This window comes from Acanthisitta chloris, unplaced genomic scaffold (assembly GCF_000695815.1).
Source record: "Acanthisitta chloris isolate BGI_N310 unplaced genomic scaffold, ASM69581v1 scaffold11615, whole genome shotgun sequence".
Taxonomy (NCBI): Eukaryota; Metazoa; Chordata; class Aves; order Passeriformes; family Acanthisittidae; genus Acanthisitta; species Acanthisitta chloris.
The window spans coordinates 35,765-60,621 of NW_008672178.1; the positions used below are offsets into that span (position 1 = coordinate 35,765).

At 48.4% G+C, this 24,857-nt stretch overlaps 1 protein-coding gene across 1 annotated transcript in view; it reads right to left on the reverse strand.

The window, feature by feature from the left end:
• LOC103801983 (plexin-A4) overlaps positions 1–22,914 on the reverse strand; it is a gene marked incomplete at its 5' end in the record, with an annotated part of 41,838 nt that extends 18,924 nt beyond the window's left edge. Inside the window, 9 exons of the mRNA XM_009074420.1 lie at positions 1,030–1,129; positions 3,843–3,946; positions 10,088–10,247; positions 14,271–14,417; positions 16,231–16,297; positions 18,147–18,392; positions 18,592–18,611; positions 22,129–22,271; positions 22,680–22,914. Of these exons, the coding sequence (XP_009072668.1) occupies positions 1,030–1,129; positions 3,843–3,946; positions 10,088–10,247; positions 14,271–14,417; positions 16,231–16,297; positions 18,147–18,392; positions 18,592–18,611; positions 22,129–22,271; positions 22,680–22,914 (1,222 nt within the window). The remainder of the gene's footprint in view (positions 1–1,029; positions 1,130–3,842; positions 3,947–10,087; positions 10,248–14,270; positions 14,418–16,230; positions 16,298–18,146; positions 18,393–18,591; positions 18,612–22,128; positions 22,272–22,679) is intronic.
• Between the last annotated feature and the right edge of the window lie 1,943 nt (positions 22,915–24,857).

A 24,857-nucleotide genomic window follows, 5' to 3' on the forward strand; every position in this document is an offset into this window, starting at 1 on the left:
CCAATAACTCCTGCTCACCATCCTCTTCCGGCCCTGCTCCAAACTCTTGTTTTGACAGACACAAACCAGAGCCCCAGGTGGGCCCACACAAATTTCCTCTCCAACAGCACCTTTAGCCTCCAGATTTCATCTCCCTTTGCCTCTGAGGGATGGCACAAGGCATTCCCCTCTCCCTGACCTCCCAGCAGAGCTGCAGATCCAATCTTTTCCAACCATAATTGCCAGAAGAGTGTTGCACCTTTCCGTAGCAAGATCTGAATCAGCCTCATTAATGCATTACCAATCTCTCTACATATTAATTATCAGACGGAATATCCTTTTTCTCTCTAGATGCTGTTTTCTTAATTGCAATTAACAATCACTTCTGACCCACCACATCTTCTCCTCCCCCTGCACCCTTCCCCACTCCCTCCTCCTGCAAAATCAAATGGCAAAAGAATTAAGGAAATCCAAGAGAAATTAACCCCCCTCAAGTCTTCCTTTTCAAAGGTCACTGTGTCTTTCAGTAATTGCAAAAACATGGCAAAGAGGATGAATATTAATAAGTCCTGGTGGATGGTTTATGTCCTTGGAGAAAGAGGCAGGGGTGTCCTCTGGCCATTGAGGAGCGCTATTTTCCCCCAAGCTAAAGGGAATAAGAAGGGCTGGAGATGCTTTCATAAATTAGAAATAACAAGCAAGTGGTATGAGAGCAGCATTGAGGCTGGAGGTGGTTTTGCAGTGCTCTGGCTGCACATCAGAGATGTTTGGCTTTGCTGTGCAGCAACACCACAGTGAGACATGTCCTGGGCTGCAATTCTAGCCCAGGGGAAAGGGGTGTGAAGGACACTAAGGAGGTTTCCATTTTGCTCTACAGAGGAGTTCCCACCTGGTCTTTCACAGCTGTCTCATTCTCAGTTGACCCATGGGTAAAGTGGGAACAACAATCCACTGCCTTGAGATGCATTGATACAAGACCTCAAACTCTCAGAGTGACATTCAGTGATCTAAGATCAAAGACGTAGGCAGCTAATTATATAGGCTCCTTACCATACTTGCTGGCTGATGTCCTGGAGACTGTGGAGTTGTTGACTGCATTGTAGGCAGTGACTTGCTTGGAGACCAAAGCTACCACAGATCCATCTGGCACCTGCAGAGAAAAAGGCACTTGGTCAATAAGCTTCTGCAAACTGGTGGAGGACCATGCCAAGCAGCAGGAACTGAGCTGCAAACCAGTCACTGGAGGCAGGAGAGGAGGTTTGGCTCAAAGCTTCAAAGGGTTTGTTCAGTGGGTCAAAGAGGGACAAAATCTGCTGTCACCCAGCTTGAAGCCTCCACTTGGGCAATGGTGACAGATTCTGCTCCATTCAGGTCCTGCTTCAAATTCCAATGATGACAATATGAGTCATAGAATCATTTAGGTTGGAAAAGACTTTCAAGATCATGGAATCCAATCCAGCAATACCATGTTCACCACTAAACCATGTCCCCAAGTGCCACATCCACACGTGTTTTGAACATTTCCAGGGATGGTGTTTGCACTAAGCTCAGTAAATCTGACAGGAGGTTCTTCTCAAGGCAGCTCTTGTGCAGAACAGGAGCATGAGAAGAAGAAAATCATCTGAGCTGTTTCAAACACTAAATCTGGGCTGTCCCATAAGGATGAGAAACCTGATGTGAAGTGTTCCATTCCTTCTGCCTGGATTGTAGGTGATATCCAGGTACCAGATGTCTAGATTTTCCACTTTGGTCCTGCCAACCTCTCCAGAAAGTCTCACCCTTCCATGTGACAAATGCACTGCTGAATTGACTACCACAACTTCATTGTCCTTGCTGTCTCAGAGGGTCTGAGACACGGAAAAGCCGCAGGTTTGGAGTGGCTCTTCCCCAGGATATCATGGGATGGTGTTTGGAGAGACCACAGGGCTTTCTTAAAGGAGCCAAACCTTCTCTTTCTAGAGCTTGGCAAACCACGTGGGTCCCACATCCAAAATGTTAACAAGCCAATGGCTCAAAAGAGCCATATCAGGAATATTTGGGATAACTAAGACATCATAAAAGGAGTTGGGGGAAAAAAAACCCCTGCTAACAACATCTAACTCTTGTCTGGGTAATAATAACAATAATTAGCACTTGCATAGAGTTTTTCATCTTCAAAGCACTGAAGAGGCTAATTAAATAGCCCTTCAGCAGTCACAGAAGGCAATTATTGGCTCTTTGTAGTTTTAGCCCCACACTGTGGATGGGGAAACTGAGGCAAGAGGAATCTCAGTGTCTGTCCCAGCATGCTCCATGTCTGCCCTCAGGACAGCCAGGAAAACCATGTACCCTGGCAGCTGAGGACCTGTTCTGCCCCAGCTCATCATATAGCTTGGAGCTCATTGCCTGAAGCAAAAAAAGAAAACCCTTGAAAAAGCAGAGTGAGGGAAGAAAATTCTGCCTGGTTTGTTGATGAAATGAAAGAGAGAATGTCCCTGCTCCCTCTGGAGAAAAAGGAGGCAGGCAACAATGCTGCAGTCAAGCTGAAGTGAAAGTTTGGTTTCCTTTTCAAATGATTGCTTGCTGCCTCCTCAGGTCAGCCCTCAAATGGAAAGGGAAAAGAATCCTGTTATGAAACACACATCACTGTGCTGTGATTGAGGAAATGACAAAATTGACAGCATTGGATTCAGGTTAATGAGCCGGGTTTTTTGTTGGGTTTTTTTTTTCTTTTGACCAAAACTCCAATTTTTCATTAAAGCTACCACTTGTGTAAGGTATTTTCAGGCATCTTTAGCTTTCTCTTATGGATTTCTAGGTCAGGCAGAGATGAAGGGAAGGCCTGACCCAAAGCAGGTCACATGGACCAGGACAAGGATTGAAAACAAGGGTTCATGGATTGTGAAGGGGTTGGAATGGAGCTCAGAGATGATCCAGCCCCAACCCCTGCCCTGGGCAGGGACACCTCCCACCAGAGCAGGTTGCTCAAGGCTCATCCAACCTGCAATGAAACACTGCCAGGGTTGGGGCAGCCACAGCCTCCCTGGGCAACCTGGGCCAGCGTCTCACCACCCTCACAGGGAAAACTTCTTCCTGAGACCTCATCTCAATTTCCCTCTTTCCATTTCTCCCCATTGCTCCTTGTCCTGTCCCTGCAGCTCCTACCCAAGAGTCTCTCTGCAGCTTCCCTGCAGTCCCTTCAGCTCCTGGCAGGTTGCTCTGAGGTTTCCATACAACCTTCTCTTCTCCCAGTGATGTTCCTAGGTCAGTTCCCCACTACACCATGGTCTCCAGCCATGCTACTTTCCCTCCTCCTTCTTGCAGACACTAAGCCTCCCTCTTTTTTTGCCTTTCTCTCTTCCATCCTTCTGAACTCTGCTGGCATTAGAAGGCCTCTGATGCATTGGAAAAAGGGGGATGTTTACTGTTTGTCTACATGAGAAATGCCAGCTCATGTTGTCCTAATGAGCACATCTCCACATCCTTCACTCCCCAGGGATGTCCCTCTTGGAGATTTGTAATTCCCTCTCTAGCACTGTGCAGGGTAATTACCACAAGGACAGTGGAACAGGATGGATGTACTCCACATAGGGCTTCTGCCCAGTTATTGCCCACTCAACCACTGTTTACCTCTGCATCTTAGAACCGCAGAATCCTTAACGTTGGCAAAGACCTTTAAGATCATTGAGTTCAACCATTAACTTAACACCACCATGGTCACCAGTAAACCATGTCCCCCAAGTGCCACATCCACATGTCTTCAGAACACTTCCAGATGTGCTAATTCCACCATTTATTTCCCTGGGCAAGAGAATAACATTTTGCCCTTCTCCTTTTTGTTTTCTTAGCTGCTCTACCATGTAGCCACCCCCTCACACAGTTACCTGGTAGTGTGCCAGTGTGTTGAGCCTCTTCCAGTCATTCTCTATCTTGGTAGTGATGTCTTCATCCTGAAGGATCATCCTGGCCCCACTTGCTTGTCTCCACTCTGCAAGGAGAAAAGACACATTGAACTCTGCTGTGCAGAGCCTGTGGCAGGGCCAGAGCCTTGGTAACCACTGTGCCCATGTCCCATGTAGTCACACATGTGCAGGTTGTACCCCATGTAGCAGCACATCACTCACTGCCTTTACACTGATTATCCACAGTCCTTAACTCTTAGCTGATTTATGGCTCTAGTCTTGCTCCAATGTGATTGTTTCCAAGACCAACCATACGTTAGCAATCACCATGGGACAGAAGTAAATGTCACTTGTGGCAGGGATAGAAATCCAGCCCTGGTCCCCTTTCCTTTAGCAGCACAGACTCAGCCTTTCCCAATACCTGAGACATGTCCACCTGCCCCAGAAAAGGTTCTCCTGGGCAGAGCAGTTCAACACAGCACCAGAGCCTGTGCTGGGCTCAGTTCATCTCCATTAGTGCTCACACAACACTTCTCACACCTCAAACCCAGCAGTGATGGAGAACAGGAAGGCCTCAGCATCAGGACAGAGACCATGTCTGTGGAGGATTTCACCTCTACCAGCCTTCAGCACATGCCTGTGGGCAGAAGGGCTCCTGTTTCTGACCACATCCACTTCTCCAGCCTCTACCCTGAAACAATGAATCCTCCTCTCCTTGTGCAGCACTAGAGCACAAGTCTTTGTTGCTCAAGTCTTGAAGGAAACTCCATAGAGTCACTAAGGCTGGAAAATACTTCTAAGATCATGAAGCCATGAGCTTTCCCCACAGAGGACTCAGAGACTTGCCTAAAGCAAGGAACATCTAAGCATGGCCAAAAGGACATGTAGCATCACCTGGTGACAGCAGGGAAAGCTGTGGCTTTATCACAGACAACCTGGAGCATCCAAAGCTATAGCTGCTTGGCATGTCTCAGTGACCCAACCACATACAGCTAAGCCAGAGCCAAAGCAGAAAGTCTATTCATTTGCAGGAGCTAATTAAAATGAACTCTTGGATATGGAGACATCACCTGCCACCCTTGCCTGGTTTTCCTCATAGAAAAAATGCAAGGACCACTGCAAATTTCTTTTGGTTTCAGCAGTTTTCTTATCACATAATTAAAATGCTTTGGGAAAGCTGCACTTGCCTTCATTAGTCATGTAAATTAGCAGGAAGAGGTCAGCAACTGTGTTTATTGCTGGGTGTTCCTTTGGCTAGAGACACTCCAGGAGTGAGCAAAGGTTGTGTTGGCTAAGCACTGAGCCTGAACTGCCCTTCAGCTGCTCCAGTCCCTTAGATCCTCACCTACACTACCCTTGGGATGTCTGAGGATGATGCTCCAAGCTCATTCCCACCTGGACTGAATTCCTGGAACCTAACTGGTCCCAGACATTGCTTGGAAGAGCACAAAATGCTGAAGTTTGGGCTGGGCAATGGTGTTTTTACCAAGTGCCTCACAAGGTGCCAAATCAATTCTGCTGTCAGAGTATCTCTTATGTGCTTTCTTCATGGTGTTTTGGGGACAGCATCTCTCTGACCTCTCTCCTTCAGGGCTCTGCATGTTCCTGTGGTTCTCCTCTCTCCTGACTCATCTTTGGGGAGAGACACACACACACAGTTTTTTGGGAGGGATGCACAGCTTCTTGGTGTTGCACTGGGCTCTGATGTGAGGGTGGGCACAGCTTTCCTCCTTCTCTACTTGGTTTGTATCCAAGGGCTGGACAAGGTCCTGAGAGCAGATTTCCCTCTGCTCCAGGAGAGCTGAGGACACCAGGAGGTGTCACCTCAAGCCTTTTGTGCTCCTGCAGAATCACAGGGGATTCCCAAGCCTTGGCCTTCCTGAAAGGAGTGACCATGTGAGGAAGAGGACAGGTCAGTCTGACTGCACAAGACAAGGAGGAAAACACCCTGCAGGGCACATTCAGAGCTTCTGGCTCCATCTTCCCAGACCAAATACAAATCACTTCATCATGAAGCTGAGCAAAGACAAGGAAAGGACCCTCCAGTTGTGCCCCCCAACTGTTCCTAGTCTCATACACATTCCCCTTCCCCATGAGTGCCAGCTCAGGGGGTCATACACTGATCTGCAAGGAAATGGGCAGGGAAAAGGTGACCCTGACATCCATATCCACAGCACTAAGTGCACACTGTTAGCTTTGTCCTCGCTGGCAGCAGCACCCTGGCCCCTCTCTCCTCAGATCTGTGCACTCCTCTGCGAGCTGCCACAAAGGAGAGACACACTCCAATCCAATTTGTTACACTTCCACCTTCCAGAGAGGGGGAGGGAGGTAAAAATCCCATTATCTTTATCAAGCCTTCCAATCAGGAGCAGTGGTAAATGCAAACTCAGGAGACAGCTGCTGTGAAGCCTTTATATTTCATTCAGCAGATAGTGTATCTTTTTATTGCATGCAGGAATTACTTCTTCAGGTTTTTTTTTCTTTCTTTCTTCTTTTATTTTTTTTAAGCAACAACCTTCCTGTTCAACTTGACAGGGAAAAAGGAAATTCCAGGTGCCTTTGACAAGGAGGTGATTGAGCTGCAGCAATGCTTGGCTAGGGAATGACTCAGTGGGGAGATGCCATCCTGCACCTCAGATCCTCTAGATGCTTTGCCTCCCTCATGTCTTCCCTGTGATCCAGATCACCCTGAAAATGCCTATTGAACAAGGGAGAAAAGTGCAGCAGAGAGAATGTTTTTCTGGGGCAATTGAAATACTCACAAATGGATGGAGGATGGAAGAAATGGATGGATGTTCCAGCTCACTTCAAGTGCCTTCACTTGAGCTACTCATCCTCAGTTGCTCCATCCTTTACAGGCACTTCTAGGCCATGACGTACACAATCCATTCCAGCCTAATGCTGTGCTTCCCACTCTGTTCCTGGAGCTCCCAAGCCTCCCATGAAGGGCTGTGCCATGGTTTGCAGCTGACACTGCACAGCAATGGTGTGTGGAACAAATCCATGTGGCTTAATGCCTGTTTCATGATCACTTGTGCTCCTGAGAGATTAGTCTGAAGATATGGGGGAAGTTTTTGGTCTTATTTGTTCCCTTCTCACTAATTACCAGGTGAGAGGGAGTAAAAGGAGAATAAACCTTTCGTCGGTGTGTTGCAGGGGCCCAGTACAGCCAGGTGGGTAGGAAAGAGAAATGGGTAAATATATGTGATGAGCTCTAGGGAGAGAAGAGAAACTCAGCTGTGCCTCTAGGGTGGAGGACTGACCATTGTGGTCAGGAATAAAAGTTCATTTCAGAACACAGAGGTGAAAGATGCCTGGGAAATATGTCATTCTGCATAGAATGAATCATGGAATCACAGAATGGGTTGGGTTGGAAAGGCCCTCAAAGCCCATTCAGTTCCACCCCCTGCCATGGGCAGAGACACCTCCCACCAGCCCAGGTTGCTCCAAGCCCCATCCATCCTGGCCTGGAACACTCCCAGGGATGGAGCAGCCACAGCTGCCCTGGGCACCCCGTGCCAGCGTCTCAGCACCTCCCAGTCAGGAATTCCTTCCCAATATCCCATCTGTCCCTGCCCTCTGGCAGTGGGAAGCCATTCCCTGTGTCCTGTCCCTCCAGGCCTTGTCCCAAGTGCCTTCAAGGCAGCCAAACCCTAGCAGCTCCCACCACCTCAGCAGCCTCTTTCCACAAGCATCCAAAACACAGGGAAGAACAAATACCTCAGCATGAAGCCAAATTCCTGCTTTGTGATCCTCACACCTCAATATTTTCCCAAATTTGGCCTATTTTATTTATGGCTAAGACTTTAAAAAATGATAATAACAAAACTCCCCACCACAGAAAGAAATCTTTACTTCGAGGGCTGCAATTTGGGGCTTTGGGACTCCAATGTAACCTCCTCAGGGTGTCCAAAATAAATGTTTTCAGCTGACAACCCCCTGGCACGAGTTGCCTGGGAAACTGCCAAGCATCCTGACATTGGCCACGCACACATGTCCCTCTGTCTGCAGCTCCCCTGCATTTAACAACTCAAAACAACTCATTAGCTTGTTTGCTTTCTTCCCTGTGAGCAATCTGGCCTGGCTATGGCCAGAAAGCCCAGGAAATTGTAGCTGCTGTTTAGAAAGCCATCGATTGCAGGGGCAGATTACAGTCATTGCTCTGACCTACTGTGAGCACTGATCCAGCCATTCGGCAGTGCTGAGCTTCCAGCCTGGGGCAGCTTGATGCTCAGAGCTCTGTGTTGCTTCCTAACGACCAGCGATGCTTTCTGCTCTGCCCCTGCTGCCTGCAATGCCACTGAAGGTTGCCAGGTGCCAAGAAACAGCTTTTCCTGTAAAAAGCTATAGCTGAACGTGTGTATCACAGAACCACAGACTCACTAAGGTTGGAAAAGACCTCTGAGATCATCAAATCCAACCTGCAACCTAACACCACTATGGCAACTAGACCAAGGCACTAAGTGCCATGCCCAGTCTGTCCTTAAACCCCTCTAGGGATGGTGACTCCACCACCTCCCTGGGCAGCACATTCCAGTGTCTGATCACCCTTTCTGGGAGGAAATTCTTCCTCATGTCCAACCTGAACCTCTCCTGGCACAGCTTAAGCTTCATCCCACTCCATGAAGGTACATAGCCATTTCCACTCTCTCTTCGCTTCCAACCTCACCTCATCAAAGTGGTTTTTAAATGGACTCCCCAGTGCCAAGAAATAAGCCCCAAGACAACACTCATCCCCCACCTCTGCTCCAAAGAGCAGTGCCACTGCATTCCCCTGCAGCTGTCTCACAGTGGTCACTGCCAGCCAAACTGTCCTTGAAAGAGAGATCACAAGCACAGTGGCTCTGAGCATCTTACTCCTGCTCCACCCAGGCCAGTCCTGCTCCTCCCACTGTGTTAGCTGCAACTACATTGCTGCTGCCAAGACTTTTCTACTAGTTAAGGGGGGGATTTGTTGTGTTTTGTGGGGTATTTTTCCCCCATCAGTGCTGTTGACTGAAGAGCTGCTCATCTGCCAGTCTCTTGGCACTATGGGCAAGTCTCTCCTCTGAGGTGGACAGATGCTCATACTTCTGGAACTTGCTGGGCCTCAGCACCACTCAGCAGGTCACAGAATCACAGAATGGTTTGGGTTGGAAGGGACCTTAAAGATCATCTAGTTCCAACCTCCTGCCATGGATAGGAGCACCTTCCACTGGACCAGGTTGCTCCAAGCCTCATCCACCCTGGCCTCAGATAGGTCAGTATTACTTAAACCAGCAACAATTCTGGATGCAGAATGGTTAGGGGCCAACTGGGACCCTGCACACACACACTTCTGTGTCTGTAGGTTATCCCAGCTACAGTGGAATCTGTGGACTCCAATTTATCCCTGGTGTTTGTAGCATGCAGGTAGAATTCCTGCTCCATTAGGGATGCATCATTCATCCTCACAGCAGAACAAACTACTTCCCATTCCCATCCAGCCTGAGATCTGAAGGCAGTGGGCTCTGTGGCCACCATCCAGCACCAGAAAGGTGCAGAGATGTGTCTGCAAACCCCATTCCTCCAGAGTGCTGTGCCCTGGCTCCCTGCCCTGCCTCACTCACCACTTCCCTGCTGCCTCCCAGCAGCTCCAGAATCACTGTGGGTCCTTTCTTCATGATGTATATGACCTGTTCTTTATTGCTGCTGTTCTTGGCAGCTTCTTTCATTATTCTAACTGCCTTTCATGAGCAATTTCTGTTAGGAATCTCTCCCTCCTCTACACATACTCACACATAGACACTTAGCTTTAATCCCTGACCTCTCGTTCCTGTCTCCATTAGTCCTGTGAATTGTTTCTTGGCCTCAGTCCATTCCTACTCCTTGTAGCTCCTCCACAACTTTGCTGGGTTTTAGAGGCTCCATCATTCACCACTTGAGTCTCTTTCACTGAAGGTCAAATTCTGGCAGACACAGCCACAATGCAGTTCCCAATCCCTTACCAGACCCCCCAGCAATGCCCTGAGCAGATCTTGCTCCGTTCCTCCACATTTCCCTCCAGGGCTTTCTAAGTCCTCAAGATTTCATAAGTCAGGACCACATACACCAACATAATATAACCTCTGTCCTCTCACCACTGCTGTGCTCTGCCTTGCAGAGGGTCCACTCAGTCTGGAGAGGTGGCACCTGCTCCAGCAGAGTGTTTGGATGGAGGTTGGCTGTCTCCCACCTCCCCTTCCCCCTGCCCAGGTGCAATCACATACCCAAGTCCATGTCAGCAGCTTTGGGCCGGTGGGAACAGGGCACGTTCTTGAAGATGGCATCAAGGATCTTCTCCTTGACCTGTGTGATGGTGTCACAGTTGAGGATCTTCACTGGGATCTCAGCACTGTTCACGTTGTCAGGGTTCACACAGCTCAAGACCTGAGAGAGAGGCAATGAGACACACCACACATTTCACAGCAGCACAGGTACCATGTGGTTGTCCCTCATCTGTGTCCTAGAAGCCAGAGGGAATTAGGGTGCTACAGTAGGAAAAATGGGTAGCAAGAGTATTCCTTCCTTCAAGAGGGCACAGAGGTCTGTTAGGGTGTTCAGGCACTGGAATAGGTTTGCCCAGGGAGATGGTGGAGTCACCATCCCTAGAGGTGTTTTAAGAGGTGTCGATGTGGCACTGGAAGATCTGGTTTAGGGGTTCCAGCAGTGACAGGTTAATGATTGGACTTGATGATTTCAGAGGTCTCCTCTAACCTTGATGACTCTATCATTCTAACAACTTCTGCTCTCACATATAGAAGAAGAACACTGACCCAACTAGAGGCCTCTCATTTCTCTAAAGGGAAATTGAATTTTCTCCAAAGACTCTATCCAAGAGCATATGCAAAACATATGGGCTGGTGATGGGGAATACCTCAAAACCCCTCCCCACACCTCCCCCCCAGTGTTTAATAGCAACCTGCCTGCTAACCCTTGGGCCATGGCTCTGGTGACCATTCTGCTCTCTTCTGGCTACAGGAGTGTGAAGTCTGCAAAGCTTTATAAACCTAGCACTCAAAAGGAATGTTCAGTGGTGCTCCAGGCTATACACAGTCATTAAATGCTCCTGTGCCACTTTTACAAGTGCAGACATATTAGTTTTGGTGCCTTAGACAACTTCCACCTTGGCTGTAAATTCCCTTCTCTAGTGCACAAGAGGTATTGGACTCTCCAGTGCTTTCCACCTTCATCTCCTAAGATGCAGTGGGAACTCAGAGTTGGTTAAAACAGGGTGAAATCCTCTCAGTATAATTACACAGTGGCTCTCCAGGCTCCCTTTGGTGATGTTATGCTCAACTAAGAGGGACTTGTGAAGATACTGCTTACAAAGAGCTCTGTGATCTTGCTGGATGAAAGGGGGAGATGTAAATATGAGATATTGATTAGATCCTAATGCTGTTATTTAGATGTCACTTCCAGAAGTATTGAAGCATCATCAATTCAGATAATAATAATAATGGCACAGATTTACAGTCCTGTGGCATCTTTTCATCTAAAAGGATCACAGAACTATACATAAAAAGCACTGATGAAATGCATCCAGCATTGAGGTTATTAGTTGATGGAGCCCTCTGCAGCCCTCCTGGGTTGTGCCCATTCCTTGCCAGCAGAAACCTCTTCATCTGCAAACTCCTTGGGAATATCCAAAAAGTAAACACCTGAATGCTAAGAGCCTGCACAGGTGTTAGGTTTGTGGTTGGACTCTATGATCTGAAAGGTCTTGTCCAACCTAAATGATTCTACTACACTTCAGAGATTGAAAAGTTGCTCTGAGGTCTCCACACAACCTTCTCTTCTCCAGGCTGAACAGCCCCAACTCCCTCAGCCTGTCCTCACAGGGGAGATGCTCCAGTGCTCTTAGCAACTTCATGGCCTCCTCTGGCCTTGCTCCAACAGTTCCATGTCCTTGTTATGTTGAGGACACCAGGACTGTGTGCAGTATTCCAGGTGGGCCTCACCAGAGCAGAGTAGAGGGGAAGAATCACCTCTTTTGACCTGCTGGCCACAATGAGCTGATGCCAGTCAGAGCAAGCTCTGATGCAAACACCTGGAGTTCAGTTCAAGAGTAGAGGAATCACCTCTTTTGACCTGCTGGCCACAATGAGCTGATGCCAGTCAGAGCAAGCTCTGATGCAAACACCTGGAGTTCAGTTCAGTTCCTCACAGGAAGGTACTTAGTACTAGCTTAATTTCTCCTGGAGTGAAAAATCCCTTTGTAAATACAGGAATTGTTCCAGACTACCAAGATCCCAGGACACCAAGGGCTGCTCCCTTGGAGCACTGTAGGACCTGGCAGACAGCAACTTGGAGCTAACTGGTTTGGAGAGAAATCAGACTGAAACAATCTAAATCTAGTGTCTGAGGTGTGTGTTGTAAAAATAATTCATTCCAGATGTCTCCATCTATTCTGTCTTCACTTTTCTCCCTGGATAAGTCAATTCCTTTGGATCTGCTTTTCACTCAAATCATATTCAAACCCATGTTTTAAACCATTTGGTCAGGATTAATGAAGGTTAAAGACTAAATCATAGAATCATTTAGGTTAGAAAAGATCTCTTAGATCATCAAGTCTGAGACTTCCAAAAGAAGCCCTGTCCTTGTCTTCTGGAAATAATGCCAACATCCTTTTTCCATGTGTCCCACTGCTGGAATTGTGATGTGACTCAGTCAAACAGCCACCAAGCACTCTTGATTTTAATGTGAGGGTGGTGAGACACTGGCCCAGGTTGCCCAGGGAGGCTGTGGCTGCCCCAGCCCTGGCAGTGTTTCATTCCAGGTTGGATGAGCCTTGAGCAACCTGCCCTGGTGGGAGGTGTCCCTGCCCAGGGCAGGGGTTGGCACTGGATGATCTCTAAGCTCCATTCCAACCCCTTAACATATTGTGATACATGAACATCCCAGTGAATTTTAGCCCCATTCACTGCAAACTCACAGTGGTGACTGTGTCCCTTGGGTAGAGAACAGGAGACATTGAGGGAATTCCCATACTCCAAATACTGAATCATTTCTGCCTTTATTTCATCCCTATGTATTTGAAATCAGGGATGTCAGACTGCTCAAGGAAGCAGAGGAAGGACAAAATAAAACAGGAATCAAGAGAAACAGAAACGAAGAACAATCCTATTCATATGCTACTGCTTCCTAATCTCCTTCACCGAAGCTGATCTCTGTAAATCTGCTGAGATTCCTATCGGGATAGATTTGTCTGCTCTTGAGATGTAAGAGGGAGAAGTGATTAACATCAAAGAGCACAAAGCGAGTGGAGGAGAGCTTTGTTCAGGCTGCTGTATAATTACTGCCCTTTGCTGCTGCTTTCTATCAGCCTAAAAGGATCTGGGGGATTTCCTCTGCTCAAAGTGATCGCTCCGTGTCTGCATTTCCCTTCCTTGTGCTCCCTCTCTCCTGTGAGACAAGGCCTTGGAATTGCTACACAACCACATGGAACAGCAAAGAACGCTGTGCTGATCGGTCAAGAGGAAAGGTTGATTTAATATGCAAAATGGAAAGGAAAGAAAGCCAGGGGCAGGGGGTTGGGGCTGGATGATCTCTAAGGTCCATTCCAACCCCTTAACACACTACGATAATAAAACTGTGGCCTTATTTAAGCACAAAGTCTAAGCCCTCACCAGACTGGGAGTCAGTCAGATCTCTGCTCTAGACTGTAGTAACAGAAGACAAGCAGCTATTTCTAGCATCAGCTCATCTGAGCTAAGGTCTAAGACAGGTCAAAGAGCTAACACAAACTGGGGTTTGAAAATTGATGATCTTTAAGGTCCTTTCCAACCCAAACCATTCTGTGAGCCTATGATTCTGTGACTGTGCACAGCTCTCAGAGCTATCGAGAGTTAAGTGAGATGAATGTCCCTCATTTGAAAGTGCAAATAAAACAATCTGAGCAGATCAGAGCATCTTCTGACCATCCTAAAATTTAGGGTTTTCTGAGAACAAAGACATGACCATCAAGAAATTACAAGGATCATTGAAGACTGAGGAAGTGTTCTTCATCCCACAGAGACTTAGAAGTGGATTTAGTGCATCCAGGAAAGAATGAAGGCCACAAACACACTAAGAAGAGATATCTAATGCTCTTTAATTGATACTCCTTAATCAAGTGGGAAAAGGGTGTGATCTCAGAGCAGAAGCTAAAGCTGCACATATGCAATGTGTATCTTGCATCATGCAGACAACTCCATTTGAAGCAAATGACTCTGACAGGCATTAGTTTCCTCTTGAAATCAAGTTCATTTTCCTTTGACTTGTGTGTGCTGAAGGGGAATAGCTGCAGTAGCTCTAGAGCAGCCCTAAGAGGTCCCTCCAGTGTGTACCTCTAACATAGCCCTTCTTTTCTCTCAGACCCCTTTAGCTAGCAGATTCTGGCCAAGCCCATGGGAAGGTGCTCAGGGCACTCACCAGTGTCTTGTAGTCGATCTGCTGTCGGATGAGCTTGTCCTCACTCAGTGAGTACCGAGCCTCCCCCGTGATGGAGTCGATGGGGCCCTTCTCCATCTGCTGCTTGATGGCACAGAAAAGGGAGAAGAGAGGCTCACCAGCACATTCCTGCAGGGATGAGAGACAGCCATGAGGAGAAACAGAAGGAGTAGAGGTGAGAATCCAACCTACACTGTGTCTCAGTGACTGCCACAGCTTGGCATCCCCAAGCCCTCCAGACAGACACATCCGTGGGAACAGCCTGTTCCATACAGCCCAGGAGCAGAGGTGACCCTACACTTCCACAGCCCTCGAGGGTCCTGTCACAGGACAGAGGTGTCAGTGCTTGCTGGGACCAGCAGAGCCTTGCAGGAGATGTTCAATCATTGCCACCAGAGCTCTGCAGGTGGTGGGATGGGTTCCAGAAGCCCTGGAGGCAGTTCTGAAACTGTTGGTGCTCTGTTCTGGGTGTCTAGGCAGACTGCACAGTCTCCTGAGAACTCTTATGCTGGAGGCAAACAGGGATGCTCAGGCAGGAGCAGCTCCATGACCCAGGGGAGATGTGTCCCTGGATCTGTGTGGCTCCACTGGTGCTGTCAGATGTGTGGGGCCCAGCACAGGACAGCAACAAGCAGAACCTCCCTGATTTCTCCTTCCCATCATTCACATTCCCTGCATTCCTCTTCCCATGCTTTTCCCAGCCTTGCTGCCCTCCCTCAGCACCCTCCCTGCCACTCACCCCATCTCATGCCTTCTGCTACTGCCTCCCTTCCCCTCCAGCCATCCTTCCTCCCCTCCTCTCCCTCTCCTCTTGCAGTGTCCCAACAAAATGAGCAGGTCATTTTCCTCTGGTGTAAATCCCAGGAACAACAAGTTAATAATCAGAAGCAAAGTGGTCCCTTTCTCACTCCCTACACCTGTCTCCCACTTAATTAGCTTATCTGCCAGCAGCATATTGCTTCTGTGTGCCTGTCTCTTGCCCTTATCAGGCCTCTGTTCAGGCTAAGGCAAGAAGACAAGTAGCTGAGTGGGGTGAAAAAAGCCTATTATAAAAGCAGCTCTTTAGAGAGTCACCTCCTTATATCCTTTCCTTTCAGCTCAAAGCAGGGATCTGATACTGAAGGCACTGAAATTACCTTCCAGGGACCTTCAAAACTTTCCCATGTGTTCATCCTTGAACTGATTGTGGCTGAGGAAAGCTCAGGGGGTTGAGGTTTATTTGTAAAGCCTCGAATTGCCAGGCAGAGAGTGGTTATTCGGTGCAAATGAGGCTGTAAGGTGTTAGGCTATTTAGCAGCTGCATTGGGAGTGGGGGAGAGGAGCAGAACAAAACTCCTTCCCAAAACTGCCTCTGAGTTTGAGGAATTGGCATGGTTGAGGCTCAGTGTGGGTCCCCAAGAGGAAACTGCCATCACCCAGCAGGTCTCAGAGGCTGAAAGACTCTTTTTTTCACTACCCAATACCCCAAGGAGACCCTCTGGGAGGAACAAGATGGTTCTGGGGGCATTTCAAGTCCTTTGCCTCTTTTGCTGGTGAGAGTCCCTTCAGCTGGGGCTGTCTCTCAGTACTGCCTCTGAACTGGGGGGGGAAGGAGATCTCCAGCCACTAGGCACTGGAAATATGGGTCACCACATGATGGAGACCTCAGTCTGCTAGTGAAAGGAGAGCATTTTCCACACAGGTCTCAATCAGGCTCTGAACTCCTTCATGTTTCAGCACTGCCCCTTAGATCCCAGGAGAAAGACCACCAGGCTGCCTCTCTAACAAAGTGTCCCTCTTTGTTCTCCCTGGATCAGAAAACAGTTCCTCTCCCATTAGGCACTGACCTCCTTCCAGAGGGAGAAAAAAAACCCCTTTCCTTTAATGCTTTTGCCTCCATTAAACCTCCCCAAGAAGAAATGTATTAAAGCAGCTGTTCTTCCAGCCATGCTGCTCCTCTTACCTTGAGGAACTTGTACAGAAGGAAGGTGAACCAGTTGGTGAGCATCTTCTCAGCCACAGACTCTGTCCTAAAATCAGGGAGGAAGAAGAGGCCAATTAGAGCTAAGTTAGTCATTCTGGTTGTATCAAAGGAGCTAGTCAAAGGATTGGCCTTGGATCTTCCTGCCCAGATCTCTGAGCGCCATGGAATGTCTGGCATGGTACCATCAGGACTTAGCACGTCCTAGGTTCTCTGCTTTATTTTGGACTTAGGAAACTTGGAGGCAAATCCTTGTTGATTTTCCTGTGACTCTAAGTCCCTGCATGTCTGTGTTTCAGTTTCTCCAGCAACAAAACTGAGTTGACAATGTTTGAGGGAATCTTCTCAAAGGAGCTCAGGGAGGATAACTCCATCAAATATGAGGAGCTCAGAGCTAGGCCATATGTCAAGTAGGCTATATAAATACTCAAGAGAGACAGATCTGATTCACCAGAGAACAGTTATCTGGCACTGACTATCTCCCTGGCATTTGGGAGTGATTATACTCCTCAATGTGTCAATGTGGCACATACACAGAGCTCATCATTTTGCAGCTGAACACTGTCCTCAATCAAACAAAAATCCATCTCCAGGCTTCAGGGTGAACTTTTCCTACAGAAGGACTGACTCAGATCTGTAAATGTGCTGTGGACAGCAGGAGCACAGGAGAAACCTGTGTTGGCTCCAGTACCTGCACTGGTGTTGTCCAAGAGGAAAGTAGGAGTCTCTGCCCAGGTGAATTAAAGTGGCTCCTCCTCATCCTGCTATCACCAAGGCCACACAGGGGTTCCTGCTTCTTCTGGTTGCTCTCTGGCCTGAAAACCTCTTTGAGGCTGTAGATGCCATGTGAGATCAACACTAGACACAGGTGAGGTGGCAAAATCATTTCTGCCAGCTCCTGTCTGTCCAGTACCTCCAAAACTGACACTGCAGAAAGGGGTTGGAAGATTCTCTTCCATCCCCAGATTCAAGGGGACACAGGGGAAGCATTGAGTTGAATCCAGCTGCTCCAAATAATTGGCTGAGGACCTCACACCAACTCCTGACACAAAACACTGAGCAGTTCAGTTGTTCAGCAGTAGATTCTGTGCTGGTGCTGCACAGTGCAGGACCTCCCTCTCACCCAGAAACCACATCCCTTGTGTTTTCACAGCTTGGACCACTGGAGGTGCCACCTTCGTTCCCTGTGTCTTCTTCCAAAAGCCACATTTCTTTTCCAACAAAGAGGACCAGAGTTAGAAAAGAGCTGGAAGAAGGAGAAAGAGGAAAGATGGGATGCTCAGGACAAGCTAGAAATGACCAAGGGAAGATAAAGAGATGGAGGAGAAAGGGGAAGAAAAATGAGGAAACAAAGTGGGGAGACAGTTGGAAGGAGGCAGTGCCATCCAGCATCAGAGGAGAAGCACAGAGAGGAAGCCTGGGGACAGCTGGGGGGTGGTCACCAGCCAGGTTGGAGGGCGTGAAACCCATCAGGGAGGCAAGTGACACCAAAGCAAAGTGCAGCCTCTGCCCCTGGCATTGCTGCCCTGGATGCCAGGAAGAGTATTCTGCTCCCTCTTTCCTGCTGGTTCTCCACAGTGGGCTGTGTGCCAGCTGGAAGGTCTCCCAGCAGGCTCCAGAGCTCTCCTCCCTGCCCAAGCCATCCATCAGAATCAGCTGAGAGCCCCTCAAAGTCGGCTCTGAGCGGTGGCAAAGGTCACTTGTCTCCAGAAGACTGCCCTGACAGGAGCAGAAGGATTGGTCCAGACTGAAAAGGAGATGAATCTGATCCTAAACAGAGAAGTGGCAGCACTTCCTAGGCAGGGAAAACACGTTCATTACAGAGCAGCAGATTTCTAACTCAGATTTCCCACAGAGCTGTGGGAGCCCAACTCTCTCCACCCCCAGGGCATCCTTACCTCCGCAGAAGCAGCTTGGGGTGGTTCTTGCTCTCCAGATTTTTGTCTATGAGGTCAGCCAGGAGCTGTTTGAGGACATCAGTGGCATACTCCAGCTTGCTCTGCAGCACTGTCATGATGAGTGAGGCCACATTGCCCCTGTCCCTCATGGAGAAGCTGCGCTGGGACTCGAGCGTGCGGATGAAGGAGAGCAGGAACACCTTGTTGTTGATGAGTTGGGCAAAGAGCTTCAGGCCTTTCTCCACTCTATGAGGTCAGCCAGGAGCTGTTTGAGGACATCAGTGGCATACTCCAGCTTGCTCTGCAGCACTGTCATGATGAGTGAGGCCACATTGCCCCTGTCCCTCATGGAGAAGCTGCGCTGGGACTCGAGCGTGCGGATGAAGGAGAGCAGGAACACCTTGTTGTTGATGAGTTGGGCAAAGAGCTTCAGGCCTTTCTCCACTCCACTCTATAGCCAGGTACCTGCACAAGAAGAAAGGGAGTTGGTGTCTTTCCCTCGTTACCCACTGTCAGACCTCCACACGGGGGTCACACACCCATTGCCACCTCTCTGCCCTCATCCCTCCTGCTCCTCGAGCTGAGGAAAGAAAGGAACAGAGTCCACAAATGATCTAATGATTACAAAGCCTGAGAGACCTCCAAACTAAGCCAGATGATTCTTATCCAACCCTGTGTTTACTCCTCTGAACCTTACAACACAAGGAGATTGTTAGTGCCTAGATGTGGCTCCACACCATGTTATGTTTTTAGTGCAGTCAAGCTGAAGTCTTACTCCAATTTCACCTGAAACTTCTTTCTCATCCCCACAAGAAACCTGCTTAGGGGTTCAGCTTTATGAAGCTGAGAGAAGCAGCAAGGAATAAATGGTGAAGAGAGTCCAGGATGAGGTTTTGAGATGAAGAGATGCAGTGAGGCAGTGGCTGAGCAGCTGAGCTTTGGGTTGAAGAACTGGATAGGTGAAGGTGTGAGAGGACACACCAAGCTGGGACCTATATTTGAGGTCCCAGTGCACAGGACCCCTGGGCTTGGGAGGTGAGGTGGTTTGGAGACAGAGGTTGATAAGTCTCTAATGTATCCCTCAGCTGTGAGAGGTTGGTGAACTAGTTTTTACCACAGAATCATTTAGAACCTCAAAGCTAGAGCTTTGACTCCACAGCCCATGGAGAGATTTACTCTTTCTGAGAACCATGCAATCAACCAGGTTGGAAAAGAGCACCAAGAACATCAAGTCCAACCCTACTGTGGTTACTAGACCATGGCACTAAGTGCCACATCCAGTCTCACCTTGAAACCCTCCGGGGATGGTGAATTCACCACCTCCCTGGGCAGCACATTCCAATGCCTCATCACTCTCTCCCTAAAAAATCTCTTCCTAACATCCAACCTAACCCTCCCCTGGCAGAGCTTGAGTCTGTGCCCTCTTGTCCTGCTGCTGGTTGCCTGGGAGAAGAGACCAACCCCCACCTGACTCCAACCTCCTGTCAGGGAGTTGCAGAGGGTGCTAAGGTCTCCCCTGAGCCTCCTCTTCTCCAGGCTGAACACCCCCAGCTCCCTCAGCCTCTCCTCATGCCACTTGTGCTCCAGTCCCTTCACCAGCCTCGTTGCTCTTCTCTGGACCTGCTCCAGCACCTCAATATCCCTCCTGAGCTGAGGGGCCCAGGAGTCCTTCTGAGTCTAGCCAAAACTGGAGCCTACACAGAGAACCCCAAACTCATTCCCCAGTGTGGCTGATGAAGCTGTTTCAGCCCTTGCAAAGCTTCCCTGGAAGCTGAATGGTTTCACCACAGAGCAACACATGTCACCAAGGCATATATGAATTAATAACCAACCAAATTTGGCACTTTAATAGAAAATCAGTTGGCATGCTTAAACAACCAAGTAATGCAAAGCCCCTGAAAGAGTCATTACTTTTTTCATTCTGCAAATTAGAGCTCTTAACTCTTCTTTTGCATGCAGAAAATAAATTACACACTAAATAGCTTGAGACAACCAACCAACCAACCAACCACTACCACCCAGTCTGCCAATAATGACTTTTAACTCACTTGCTTGAACATTTAATATTGTCTCTCCTTGGGTTATTATGGAGAATTGAAAAATATAAAAAAAATCACCACAGTATTTTGTGCTGCATCTGGAAGCAGTTAATTAGCAAATGAAGTGGAAATAAGTAAGACCTTCTCACTGCAGGAGCTGTGCTGGGGCCTTTGGCAAGAAAGAGCAGCTCCTTCTAGGTGCTGCAGAGAAAGGAGCAGAATGGGAGATTCTACCTTCGTGTTGGTAGGCCAAGATGTTGACAATGACAGAGCTGTTAAGCTTTACAAAGGATTAAGGCAAAAATATAATGAAAGGAATGAAAGGAAGAAGAGATCAAAGGTGGCAGATTGAAACATTAGCTCAGTGTGTATCTACACAGGGAAGCATCCGTGCTAAGACCTCTGTAGGGGTCAAGCGCTCCTCTGTGATCAGCTGGCTGGGGTTAATGAATACAGGGATTGAAACTGGCTGTGGGGATAATGAAAGGGTCTCGGTGTGTGTACACGTATGTGAGGGAGAGAATTGGCACCCCCCGTTTCTCCTGCTCATTTGTTGAAGGTGCTGAGGGAAAGCAGCTTGAGGTCACTCTACCTGCACCCCAAAGGCAAAGATATGTTAGTAGTCACCATGTAACTCAGCTCACCCAATCCCACAAGTCCTCCCTGCTGACAGATCAGGTTTTTTGATGGTTCTCTCCATACAGTTTGATGAAATTCAGCTCTTCCAAATGGAAGGAGCAGAGATGAACAGGCAACTCTGACTCCAGAGCCAGCCAAGCGTGGTACTGCCTGTGCCAGCTCCTGCTTCTCCTGCCTGCCAACTAACCCCAGTCTTGGCCTCCAGCAATCTCACCAGCCCCTGCCAGAGCCTCTCTGAAGCTCAGAGCCTGCCAAAGACTTTGCAGAGAGCTCAGCCAATGACCTCCCTGGCCTCGGCCATGGTGCAGCTCCTGGTTCTCTGGCCCAGGTATTCCTCGAGCAGAGCTTGTCCATCTGCCAGAGCCTGAAGCAGTTTGTAGCATGAGCACACCTCATGTAGGGTCCCATCAGAACTGATGTCATCAATGAGGCAACACAGGCTGTGCACACACCCCAGCAGTGGTGGGCAATGTCCCACTGCTCTCCCACCAGTGCTCAGAGAGTTGGGTAGAGAAGGAAGATGTGGGCAGGGTATGGGAAGACATGCTGTGCTTTTCTGGCCTCTCTGCAAAGCACAGAGGGCACCAAGGGTGAAATTCCTTCAGTGGCAGGAGGTTGTTTTTGTAGGGATTACCACAACAAACCACTCTTGGTAGTGTGAGGGTCACGCAAAGCTCCAGCGACACAGGCGAACGTGCTCCTCTGTCACATAGCCTTTTGCTCCTGGTCCCTGCACAGCAGTAACTAATAAATCCAGTCTAAAAACACAAACCACAGAGAGTGAAGACCAAGAGGCTTAATAGCTAGACCCAAAGCACAGAGATCTATGAGAGTCTTCCAAATGGGTGAGTGATCAAACAGAATTTAACAGGAAACAAGTGACAGGATGAAAGGAAATGGCCTCAGGTTGTGTCAGGGAAGGTTTAGATTAGATATGAGGAAGAAATTCTTCACTGAAAGGATGGACAAGTATCGGAACAGGCTGTCCAGGGCTGTGCTGGAGTCACCATCCCTGGAAGGATTTAAGAGACGTGCACATGTAGCACTTGGGCACATGGTTTAGTGGTGGATTTGGCAGTCCTGGGGCAACTGTTGGACTAGATGACCTCAGAGGGCTTTTCCAACCTTAATGATTCTACAATGCTATGATCTAAGCAGCAATCATCTTCCTCTTTCAACCCAGGTCTTGTCCCTGGTAGGACACAGCATTGTAAGCCACGATGTCCCCACCACTGGCACAGCATCTCTTGCATTCAGGACCAAACAGGGAGGCACGAGAGCAGGCAGGTATGTTCATGTCTTACCTCCAGATCCCTCAGGACTGGATGATCTTCAATGCCAGGGAAAAGCACCCTCATGGTATAGGTTCTGTAGTCGAGGAAAGGGATCCCAGCTCCATCCAGGTCACTTGTCAGCTCGTGAATATCTGTCTGCAGCTCTGCAAAGGCTGACACAAAAAAAGGAACAAGTCATGTAGCAATGCCAACCCAGATCACCCTCACCATGCTGGGAAAGGCCCTCAGAGCCACATGCATGAGATTAAGGTAGAAGTGGAGAAGCAGCAGTGGAGAGGAAGAAGGTGGACAAGAGCAGTGACACCTGTGATAGAGAGCAGCCTTTCCCCAGGGCCATGTGTCAAGGCTCTCTCTGGACTGTGAAATAGCCAATGCAGTTAGGACAGGTGGAAGGATGTCTGCACTCAGGGAAGTAGCAAGGTCAGATCAGATCCAGGTCTGAGCCACACCCATGGGGCTCAACACTCCTTTTGCTTGTGCTGCTTTGCCTCAAAGCTTTGTGGCTGGATGACTCTCTTCTACCAGCACTGACAGAGCATCAACCTGCACCCTCATCCTACCTTCTTTGCACTCCAGTGCCACCCTGGACTCCAGGTTGTCCATCTGCATCTGCAGACGCTTGAGGGTGAGGTCGCTCTCCCTGGATTTGCGCTTGTAGGCAATCAGCACGGCCACAATGAAGATGATGAGGAGCCCACCAGCCACTGCAATGCTGACAATAGCTGGCAAGCTCAGAGGGCTGTCTGGAGAGATGTAGACCATCCCTGGGGAGAACTCCATCCCTCCTACACGAGCCTAGAGAGAAGGTAAGAAGGAGTTGCATTGAAACTGTCAAACAAGGATGAGCACAGAGGAATTCCATCATCTCCCTGGCCAAGGCTGAGTGATGACCTCCTTAGTGGGTCCTGGCCAAAGCTACCTAACTGTGACTTTTCTATCTTAGACAGGACATATGTGAATGTCTAGAAATACATCATTTCCAGCCACAAAGTCCTCTTATGCCATTTTGGGATGGAAAGATCACCATTTCCAGAGGCTGTGGCTGCCCCAACCCTGGCAATGTTCATTCCAGGTGGGATGAAGCCTTGACCAACCTGCTCTGGTGGGAGGTGTCCCTGCCCAGGGCAGGGAGTTGAGGCTGGAGGATCTCTGAGCTCCATTTCAACCCCTAAAATTCTGTGATTCTAGGACTTCACTGCAGACACTCTCCAGCAGTTACTCCTGAATATTTCTCAAGTCTCTTTCTTTCCCTTGGAAAATAAAACTCGCTCCTGAGTTTTAGTCAATGTTTTCTTTAACCATTGCTCACAGGCCTTTTATTTCTTTCCTATGTTTTCAAATCCTTGAGTCTGTCATTGTATAACAGAGAGCTGAGCAGGATCAAAAGCATGTGGACATCAATGTGTGTCATTGTCACTGCTCCTTCCCTTCGAAACAAGCTCTGTGTTGCAATGCTTGATTCACTCCCGTGGCCCCTCTCAGATCTTGGCCACCTCACTTTGCAAGAAAAGCTTTCTTCAACAATTTACTCAAGGTCACACGGTAAATCCTTGGCAGAAACAGGAGGAGGACCTGGGAGAGCTACCTGTCAATTACCCTCCCCATCAAAGAGATATTCCTGTGAAACAGAGGGATAGACTCTGTACCAGCCCAAGCAGCAGAGGTGCTGTGCCATGCTGGAGGAAGCATTTCCCTGCCCAGCTGTCCCCTCTGAAGTTCCAGATGCAAAGTCCATTCTTGAGCAATAGCCTCCATCACACGTGACCTTCTGGATTTGGTCCCCAGCCCAGATGCTGTCAAAGCTTTATATCCATGTTGGCAGTTGAATAAGAAACTTGCAACTTGTCCCTAAAACTGTTGCTCATTAGCAGGCTTCAATGCCATTATCTTCCTATGTTTCCAGCAGCATCACCACATCCTCAAAAAGGGATAATTCTTTACTCTGTCCCAAGCTGCAGCAGCAGAAGAGTCTTCCCAATTAGTAACAACCTGACCAGATGTTCATCCTCCCAGATCCCCAGGGGTTGATTATTGCCCACCTGACTTGGAGTGTTCTCTCTCTAGGATTGGCTTTGTCCATCTCTGACTAACCATATGTTTAATTATAGCTCAGAAAAATGACAGGGAACATATATTGCTGTGTTCAAAAGCTTTGGGATTCACACAGAGAAAATCTCTCACTTCATTATTACTCCTCTTAGAGTATCTTAATGTGCTTTACAATGAATTGAGAGTCATGGCATATTTGCATGGCTGAAAAGGATTATTACCTCTGTTTTCCAGATGACAAACTCTGGCACAGAGAAGTTAAGTAGCCACTGTGAGGTCTCCCAGCAGCAGCCACAAACAAGACCCAAGATGGTCATCATCAACTCTGTTTACTAAAAATTGTCAGAAAACTCATTTTCAAGAGCTATGCAGTGTGTCTCCATCATCTCACTGCACTGAAATAAAGAGATCTGTGACAGATGCAGCTCTGGGAGGGCAACAGAGAGCTGGAAAAAACTGTTGATCACAAGGAATGAGAAACATTCATGTCAGTTGTTAGCTTCTGGTGTGTTCCCACCCACAGCTTGGTACAACTCAGATGAATTTGCTGATGTGCTGTTTATCAAGCAGCAGCATCAAGGGATGCAAATTACTAGGGGGAAAGTAAGAAAGGAGGAAATAAATCAGCAGAGGAGGAGAAGCTCCTTCTGATAACAAGAATTGAGTAGCCAAAGCAAAGAGTAGGATAG